This window comes from Tachyglossus aculeatus, chromosome 19 (genome assembly GCF_015852505.1).
Source record: "Tachyglossus aculeatus isolate mTacAcu1 chromosome 19, mTacAcu1.pri, whole genome shotgun sequence".
NCBI lineage: Eukaryota > Metazoa > Chordata > Mammalia > Monotremata > Tachyglossidae > Tachyglossus > Tachyglossus aculeatus.
In genome coordinates this window covers 3,305,969-3,315,656 of record NC_052084.1, presented here as the reverse complement: position 1 = coordinate 3,315,656, position 9,688 = coordinate 3,305,969, and the positions used below count along the sequence as shown (strand labels likewise).

At 52.9% G+C, this 9,688-nt stretch overlaps 2 protein-coding genes across 2 annotated transcripts; both read right to left on the bottom strand.

Annotated features, from left to right (window-relative positions):
- Nucleotides 1-3,118: 3,118 nt before the first annotated feature.
- On the bottom strand, nt 3,119-4,563 carry PIGM (phosphatidylinositol glycan anchor biosynthesis class M). The gene has a single exon (XM_038761238.1). It carries the CDS (start codon nt 4,433-4,435, stop codon nt 3,227-3,229), a length of 1,209 nt encoding a protein of 402 aa, XP_038617166.1. The 5' UTR covers nt 4,436-4,563; the 3' UTR covers nt 3,119-3,226.
- Nucleotides 4,564-7,051: 2,488 nt separating this feature from the next.
- Nucleotides 7,052-7,809, bottom strand: LOC119941037 (erythroid membrane-associated protein-like). Its single transcript, XM_038761481.1, has 2 exons — nt 7,768-7,809; nt 7,052-7,670 (listed from the first exon to the last, which is right to left on the bottom strand). Exons 1-2 carry the CDS (start codon nt 7,784-7,786, stop codon nt 7,096-7,098), a joined length of 594 nt encoding a protein of 197 aa, XP_038617409.1. The 5' UTR covers nt 7,787-7,809; the 3' UTR covers nt 7,052-7,095.
- Between the last annotated feature and the right edge of the window lie 1,879 nt (nt 7,810-9,688).

Sequence of the window (9,688 nt, the reverse complement as noted above, 5' to 3'; positions counted from 1 at the left end):
TTAGGAAGCAAGCGTTACCGTAGTTCTTAGCAAACAGCTTAAACATTCGAGGAAAGTAATTAAGCGCATTGAACCCCTAAGCAGGTGGTGAATTTTAAGGGTATTTATGAGTAATCGTCATGACTTGTTAGTAATTATAATCCGTCCTTCGCGCTGTCACAGTTGTTTTGAGCTAAGACTTTTTATCAGCGACCGAATTGATTCAGTTAGCCTTATTTTTAGGAAGGGGACCTGCGATATCTAAACATCTCAAATGCCACTGATATTTTTCCCCCCTCCAACTCTCTATGAGTCACCGGATAATCACCCAGGCCACCGAACGTTTGGGTGACATAAGACTTAGTCACGTAAGAACCTCTATTTGAAAGAGGTGGGGGGAAAAAGGGGAAGAAACCCACACGGGAGAAAACCCTAACTGAATCCTAAATTTGAAATCCGTCTCTGTGGTTCCTGAGCACGTCGTGATAAGCGGCTCAATCAATCAATCAATCATATTTATTGAGCGCTTACTGTGTGCAGAGCACTGTACTAAGCGCTTGGGAAGTACACGCTGGCAACATACAGAGACAGTCCCTACCCAACAGTGGGCTCACCGTCTAGAAGGGGGAGACAGAGAACCAAACCAAACATACTAACAAAATAAAATAAATAGAATAGGCACAAGTAAAATAAATAGAGTAATAAATATGTACAAACATATATACATATATACAGGCTCAGAAACATTCCCATGTTTGGATAGCCTGTGATCTCCAGGAGGCCTTCCCTGATTAATCTCTCGTCTTCCCCCCTTATTTCTCCTTCACTCCCCACATGAACGGCTCCTCTCCAGCAAAGGCCTCTGGTCCTCGCCCTCCCTCCCGTAATCCTGCCCTACGTCTTTCTACTCTTATTGTAACGGCCTTCTCTCCCGTTCAATCAGAAAACTGCTCTAGGGTAGGGATCCTGTGTAGAAATCCTACCGTAGTCTTCCAAGCACTTAGTACAGTGCTCTTCATACAGTGGACAGTCAATACTACCGATGGATAATATTTATTCCCATCCTTTCCCATCTCCTTCCCTCCTCCTTTCCCATCTCCTTTCCTCCTCTTTCCCCATCTCCTTCCCTCCTCCTTTCCCATCTCCTTCCCTCCTCCTTTCCCATCTCCTTTCCTCTTCCTTTCCCATCTCCTTCCCCATCTCCTTCCCTTCTCCTTCCCCATCTCCTTTCCTCCTCTTTCCCCATCTCCTTCCCTCCTCCTTTCCCATCTCCTTCCCTCCTCCTTTCCCATCTCCTTTCCTCTTCCTTTCCCATCTCCTTCCCCATCTCCTTCCCTTCTCCTTCCCTTCTCCTTCCCCATCTCCTTCCCTCCTCCTTCCCTTTCTCCTTCCTTCCTCCTTTCCCATCTCTCCTCCTTTCCCTTCTCCTTTCCTCCTCCTTTCCCATCTCTTTTAGACTGTGAGCCCACTGTTGGGTAGGGACTCTCTCTATATGTTGCCAACTTGTACTTCCCAAGCGCTTAGTACAGTGCTCTGCACACAGTAAGCGCTCAATAAATATGATTGATTGATTCAGTCATATCTGTGTGCAGAGCACTGTACTAAGCGCTTGGAAAGTTCAATTCAACACCAAATAGAGACAATCCCCACCCAACAACGGGCTCACAGTTTTGTGGAGGGAAGGAAGCACAGGAAGAGTGGCTTCGTGGAAAGAACCCAGGCCTGAGAGTCAGAGGACCTGGGTTCTAATTCCGGTTCCACCACTTGCCTGCTGTGTGACTTTAGGCAAGTCACTTCACTTCTCTGGGCCTCAGTTTCCTCCACTGTAAAATGGGGATCCAATGCCTGTTCTCCCTCCTGCTTTGACTGTGAGCCCCATGTGGGACAGGGACTCGGTCTGAACTGATTTGTATCTATCCCAGCGCTCAGAACACAAAGTAAAGGCTTAACAAATTCCATTAAAAAAAATCCTCTTTGGACTGGATTTGGATTAGGGAGATGGAGGATAGAGAAGGATCAGAAAAGAGAAGCCATAAAAAAAATCACAGGGAACAAATTTGGTGGGTTACAGAAGCCACAAGAAGCAGCGTGGCTCAGTGGAAAGAGCCCGGGCTTTGGAGTCAGATGTCATGGGTTCAAATCCCGGCTCCGCCAACTGTCAGCTGTGTGACTTTGGGCAAGTCACTTAACTTCTCTGTGCCTCAGTTACCTCATCTGTAAAATGGGGATGAAGACTGAGCCCCCCGGGGGACAACCTGATCGCCTTGTAACCTCCCCAGCGCTTAGAACAGTGCTTTGCACATAGTAAGCGGTAAGCGCTTAATAAATGCTATCATTATCATTATTATTCCTCTGTAACAGTTCCACCCTTCCCACTCACCTCAACTCCGGGCCGATTTTCTCATCCCACCAAGAGCACCTTCATGGCCAAGGACCACATTTTCTGGACGAACGACGGGAACAATAAATTATAGCTCCAAATCTCCAAAATCATCCTTTTATTCCAAACCTATCAATTTACACACCCTTATGCCCTCCTTCCTCCTAACCTGTACAGGATTTTAGTTTGACTCCTTATTGGTCTGTAATTTAATGAACACCGTGTACTGAGCATTCATTCACTCACTTGTATTTATCGAGCACTTACTGTACGCAAAGCACTGTACTAAGCACTTGGGCGAGTACAATGTAACAATAAACTGTCACGTTCCCTACCCACAAGGAGCTTACGGTCTAGAGGGGGAGAGTGTCTCTAAGATCCTTAGGCAGGGGGGGTGTCTATCTTAACTCCATCATACTCTCCCCAGGAGTTCGGTCTAGAGCTCGGCCCGCAGCCGGCTCCGAATGATTTTAGGCGCTTTCCCCATCCTCATCGATGGTGTTTATTGAGCGCTTACTGTGTGCGGAGCACGATACCAACCGCTTCCAGACTCTCCAGGGTGACACGCCAGTTGGAAATAAAGAAGCCGCGTGGCTTAGTGGGAAGAGCCCGGGCTTGGGAGTCAGAGGTCGTGAGTTCTGATCCCGCCACCTGTCAGCTGGGTGACTCTGGGCAAGTCACTTCACTTCTCAGTGCTTCAGTCCCCTCATCTGTCAAATGGGGATTAAGGCTGCGGGTGGGACAACGTGATGACCCGGCGCTTGGAACACAGTAAGCGCTTAACCAAACCCATCATTATTATTATTATTAAACTGAAAAAGCCCAACCCGCTCTCCCCGGCCCACGCGCCGGTCAGCGCGCCTCGCGTCACTGCAGTTTCGCTGTCTTGCCCGGCTGCCCTGGGCGATAGTGGGTCACCATCTGAACCAGGACGAAGCAGTTTATGAGGAGGAAGAGGAGGCCGGCCAGCCAGATGAGCAGGAAGGTGTCTCTCCCTCCGAACTCCAGCAAGTAGGCGGGCGCCAGCCACAGGGCCTGCCCGCCGAACCACAGAGCCAGGAGGAGTCCGGCCCGCCCGCGGCCCAGGCGGACCCGCGGCCCGGCCAGGGGCAGCAGGCAGAGGTACCACAGGAAGTACTGGGACGTGCAGACCTTGTTGAAGCTGACGAAGATGGCCGTGAGCAGGAAGAAGCAGAAGGCCAGGTCCCGGCGGAAGGCCCAGGACGCGGCCAGCAGCGGCGGCAGTTGGGGCAGGAAGGCGGCCAGGCCCAGCGCGGGGCTCCAGCGGCCGCCCGCCGTCAGGTAGAGCGCGTAGAAGTAGGGCGAGAAGTTGTGCCGCGTGTCCCGCCGGGTCAGGTGGTACAGGTAAGCGTGGCGCCAGAAGTCCCAGCCGTAGAGGAGGTGGAAGATGGCGCCCAGGCCGCAGAAGGTGCCCCCCGCCACGGCCCCGAAGACCAGCAGGTCTCGGGGGACCAGGCGGGCGGCGATTCCCCGGGTGGCCCGGCGGTCCGCCCGGGCCCGCAGGTGCAGGGCGATGGCGAGGGCGTAAGTGGCGGGGTAGGGCTTCGTGTGCACCGCCAGGCCGTACAGCGCGGCGGCCCGCGCCACCAGGCCCCGCTCCAGGGCGTCCAGCGTGGCCAGCACCAGGACGGCCAGCAGCGCCTCGGCGTTGCCGCGACTGGACACCACCATGGGCAGGGGGTTGAGCAGCCAGGCGGCGCACAGGCCCCGGGCCGGGCCGGGCCCCAGGCCCCGTCGCCGCAGTTGGCCGTGCAGCAGGAGGGCGGCCAGCAGGTCGCAGGCGGCGAACAGGACCTTGCCGAAGGGCCCCGACAGGAAGACGTTGGGGGTCAACAGCCAGGCCAGCAGCGGGGTGTAGCGGTAGGTGGGCCTGAGGTAAGGGGAGAGGCCCTGGGTCACCAGCCTGGCCGCGTCCGTCAACACCAGGTAGTCGACGTCGGTGTACCTCAGCGCCAGGCGGCGGTCCTGGTACAGGCCCCAGGCCACCAGGCCCAGCCTGGCCAACAGGGCCACCAGAAATAGCAAACCCAGGCGGGGGCCTCCTTCGACCCCCATTACGGATTCGGGGGTTTTGCCCCGAAAAACCCCCAAAATCCCCACAGAAATGGCCTTTTTCAGTCAGGTTAGGCCTCGCAGGGCAGGCGGGCCTCCGCTCCGGAAGGGGGCGCGGGGAGAGGCCGCGGGCGCGCGCGCGCCGCCATCTTCTCGGCGCGGGGGCGGGCTCCCTCGCTCGCGCATGCGCAGTAGCGGGGCGGGCCTAGTGAGCGCCCAATAAAAACGCCTGAGCGAATGAATATCTGTGGTTTTATTTATTCATATCGATGTCCGTGTACTTGTGTTGATGTTTGTCCCTCCCACCTCCCCTTCTAATAATAATAATAATAGTGGCATTTGTGAAGCGTTTACTAATGATGATGACATTTGTTAAGCGCTTACTAATGGTCAGAGGGGAGACAGAGAACAAACATACTAACAAAATAAAATAAATAGTTAAATAAATGTTAAGCGCTTACTAATGATCAATCAAGCAATCAAGCGTATTCATTGAGCGCTTACTGTGTGCGGAGCACTGTACTAAGCGCTTGGGAAGTACAAGTTGGCAACATATAGAGACAGTCCCTACCCAACAGTGGGCTCACAGTCTAAAGATGATGCTGATGGCATTTAATAAGAATAATGATAATAATAATAGCATTTATTAAGCGCTTACTATGTACAAAGCACCGTTCTAAGTGCTGGGGTGGTTACCAGGTGATCAGTTTGTCCCCCGGGGGGCTCACAGTCTTCATCCCCATTTTACAGATGAGGGAACTGAGGCCCAGAGAAGTGAAGTGACTTGCCCAAAGTCACACAGCTGGCAATTGGCAGAGATGGGATTTGAACCCATGACCTCTGACTCCAAAGCCCGGGCTCTTTCCACTGAGCCACTCTGATTCTTTATTGAGGACTTTCTGCTTCTCTAATTGTTAAGCACTTACTAAAGATAATGATGGCATTTGTTAAGCGCTTACTATGTGCAAAGCACTGTTCTGAGTGCTGATAATAATAATAATAATGATGGTATTTTGTTTAGCGCTATGTGCCAAGCACTGTTCTAAGCACTGGGATAGATACAAGGTGATCAGGTTGTCCCACGTGGGGCTCGCAATCTTAACACCCATTTTACAGATGAGACCACTGAGGCCCAGAGAAGTGAAGTGAGTTGCCCAAAGTCACACAGCACACAAGTGGCAGAGCCGGGATTAGAACTCATGACCTCTGACTCCCAAACACAGGCTCCTTCCACTAAACCACGCTGCTTCCCAAGCACTACTACCTGCCACACACTGTTCTAAGCGCTGGGGAGGATACAAGGTGATCAGGTTGTCCCACGGCGGGGGCTCACAGTTTTCATCCCCATTTGACAGATGAGGTAACTGAGGCTCACAGAAGTGAAGTGACTTGCCCAAGGTCACACAGCAGACATGGCGGAGCTGGGATTAGAACCCACGACCTCTGACTCTCAAGCCCGTGCTCTTTCCACTGAACCACGCTGCTTCTCATAATAATAATGATGGTATTTGTTAAGCATTTACTAGGTGCCAAGCACTATTCTAAGCGCTGGGGTGATACAAGGTAATCAGGTTGTCCCATGTGGGGCTCACAGTCTTAATCCCCATTTTCCCGATGAGGTAACCGAGGCACAGAGAAATGAAGTGGCTTGCCCAAAGTCACACAGCTGACAAGTGGCGGAATCGGGATTTGAACCCATGACCTCCGACTCCCAAGCCCGGGCTCTTTCCACTGAGCCACGCTGCTTCTAGACTGAGAGCTCGTTGTGGGCAGGGATTGTCTCTCTTTATTGCTGTGTTTGTACTCTTCCCAAGTACTCTTTCCAAGTACAGCGCTCTGCTCACAGTAAATAAATACGGAACAACAGTACATAAACAAATGAATAAATAAATAACTAAAATACTGTGTAATATGAATAAGTACTGTACTCTGCGTACAGCTCAATAAATGAATAAAAAAATAAATAAAGCACTCAATACATGAATGAATAATGGGGGCACTCCCCGTCTCACTCCCTACCCCCCTGACTAAGAGGTCTTTTACTCAGCAGCGGCAAAGACTTCTGCAAGGACTGTGTTGCCCAGAAACGCTTATTTCCCGTAGCTGATGCTTCTGCAGAGTAGAATCAATCAATCCTTCTTATTATTAATCCTCTCCCCCTTCTTCTGCATCACCCTGACTTGTTCCCTTGTTCATCTCGTGCACAGTGGTAGAATTTATTGATTTTAATGTATTTCTCCCCCACAGCTTCCATCTACACTGTAAGTTCACTGTGGGCAGGGAATGTGTTTATAGTACTCCTCTGCACACACAAAGCACTCAATAAAAACTATTAAATACACACTGTGAGCCCATTGTTGGGTAGGGACAGTCTCTATATGTTGCCGACTTGGACTTCCCAAGCGCTTAGTCCAGTGCTCTGCACAAGGTAAGTGCTCAATAAATACGGTTGAATACTACAACTCCCCGAAGAATGGACAGACACTATTGTGATGGGATAAAAACAAGCTTTATTAAGAAATAATCCACACGGTCATTGGGGACAGGTGATGGAACAATTCCATTTAGAATCAATTACCCGGCTTCCTTCTTCGACACCAAAGCCTGAGCAAGGTCCAACTTCGAAGGCGCCAATTAGGGGGGCCATCTCATGGCTTTGCCATCTAGGCCTCCAACCCGGAAATATCCTGAAGGGAAAGATCCCCTGAGTCCGAAGGGGTCGCCGAGCAGAGGGTCAGGGGGACGCTGTTTTCACCCCTGTATGGGAGCCGAGGGCGGAAGAAGGGTCGGAGAGGGCCAGAGAAGGAGGCGGAGAACGTGCAGATGAGGGTCCCGCGCTTGGCGTCGTAGAAGGTGATGACCCCGGCCTCGAAGTCCAGGTAGATGGCCAGGCGTTCAACGACGGCCCCCAAGGGGAGGTGGGTCCCGGTGGAGGCGAAGTAGCCACTCTCTCTGTCCAGCTTGAGGGTCCAGAAGCCGTCTTGGGGGCCGGGGGAGGTCAGCCCCTTCCTCTGGGCCGTCTCCAGGCACAGGCCCAGCTCCCAGGCCGGATTGTCGGCCACGTCTACCTGCCAGTAGTGCCTGCCCGCGGAGAAGGACGCGGAGCCCAGGATGCTCGCCAAGGGGTCGGGGCAGTGGGCTTCATGCGAGGGGTCGTCCCAGCTGCTCTTCACACTTCGCCCGTCCTGGGACACGTCGAGGCTATCGTGGGCCGAATCTCTGTCCAAAGTCATGTCCACTGCGGAGAGAGCACAGGGGTCAGTCGTGGGGCCGAGGGGGCCTGGGGAACTTTGGCTGGGGGGGCGGGGGGGGATGCTCGAGGGGCGCTTACTCACCTGCAAATTTGCTCAACATCTCCTGCAGGCCAGGGACGTGACACTCAATCCCCAGGTCCACAGACATCACTTCTGGCGGTTGCAACGCATCCTTACACCTATGGACAGACGAGAATTCATTAAACTCAGTAATTTAGTGGAAACAACCCGTCCCTGGGAGTCCTTATCCCGGCTTCCCCTCTTGTCTGCTGTGTGACCTTGGGCTAGTCACTTCACTTCTCTGCCCTTCACCTCCCTCCGTCTGTAAAATGGGATAATTTGTATCTACCGCAGCTCTTAGAACAGTGCTGGGCACATAGTAAGCGCTTAACAAATATCATCGTCATTATCATTGGTATTATTAACAGCCACCCCAGACACTTACCTGCCTATCGTGTCTCTTGATTCCTGTAAGAGAAAGAAGATGAAAAGGGTCAGGGTTAAAGCAAATCATTTATGGTCCGCATCTAGTCCGCTCCCCTCTCCACCTTGCAATTTATTTTCACGCCCTTCTGGACCGTGAGTTCCTCGTGAGCAATGCCTCTCTGTGGTATTGACCTCTCCCGAGCGCTTAGTCCAGTGCTCTGCACACGGTAAGCGCTCACTCAATAAATAAGTGCCTGCCCCGTCTCACCCTCAGCAGCTCCAGTGGCGGTTTCTGCATCTCCTGGTCCAGGTGGGCGATGGTCTTCTCCAGGCTGGCGACATTGTTGGCTAACTCGGCCTGGTTCTTCTGGAGGTTCTGCAGGCCATTCTCCTCCTCCTCCTCCAGCTTCTGCAGCTGGGCCCGCTCCTCTTCGGCCAGGAGCCGCCGCATGGCCTCGAACTCAGCCTCGATGACCCGTCTCTGCGCCGCCACCTTGTCCTACAGAGAGAGACCCGAGGTCAGGGGATACACAAGAAGCAGCCAAAATCGCCATCACCAGGATGCGGCCAAGGGAACCACCCAACAGATGAAACCCTCTCAACCTGCAATGACCGTATATACATATATGTATACATATATATAGGAAGCATATATATAGATATATAGAGATAGATTTGGGAAGCAGCATGGCTTAGTGGAAAGAGCTCGGGCCTGGGAGCCAGAGGTAGTGAGTTCTAATCCCGGCTGTGCCGCTTTCCATCTGTGTGACTTTGGGCAAGTCGCTTAACTTCTCTGTGCCTCAGTTACCTCATTTGGAAAATGGGGACGAAGACTGGGAGTCCCACGTTGGACAATATGATCGCATTTATCTCCCCCAGCACATAGTAAGTGCTTCACAAATACCATCACTACTATTCAAAGTGTAAACGAAGCTCACCCTCCCCACCCCTGGGGATTCTTGCCCCGTTAGGACCGGCTACTTGCCTTCCAGTTGGCCGTCTTGGTCTTCTCCTGGGCGAGCAGGGTCTGAACCTCCTCCAGGCTTTGGCTGAGTTTCTCCTTCGTCTCCTGGAGCTCCTCCTGAAAGATAAACACTGAGATTTGGATCCAGAAGGAGGTGAGATAATTCCCCCCGATCACTGATGGAGAGGGGGATGTTACTGAGCCCAGGAGGAGCTGAGAGTTCAGCAGAGGAGCTCCTTACCTTAAAGTCCCGGGCGGCCTTGGCAATGTTCCGGATGGTGTGGGCCCGATGCTCCCGGGAGAGCTTGCACACCACACAAATAGCAGTGAGATCGTCCTGGCAGAAATGATCCAGCTCCTCCTGGTGATTGGCACACACGTTGGCCTCCTGGACCCGGGGTTTGGGGCGCGGCTGCAAGTCCCGGGCGATGCGAGCCAGTTTGGCTAGTCGCCAGTTGGCCTGGAAGACCGTCTGGTCCGTGACCTTCGGGCATTCCGGGCAGCGGAAAGAGGGCTCCTCGGCCTTCTCCGGGATGGGGAGACAAGCTCTGCAGAAGCTGTGGGCGCAGGACAAGGTCACCGGCTCCTTGAAGTATTCCTTGCAGACGGGGC

Coding starts and splice junctions, on each gene's coding strand:
- PIGM (XM_038761238.1), bottom strand. CDS start 4,435: ATGGGGGTCGAAGGAGGCCCCCGCCTGGGTTTGCTATTTCTGGTGGCC.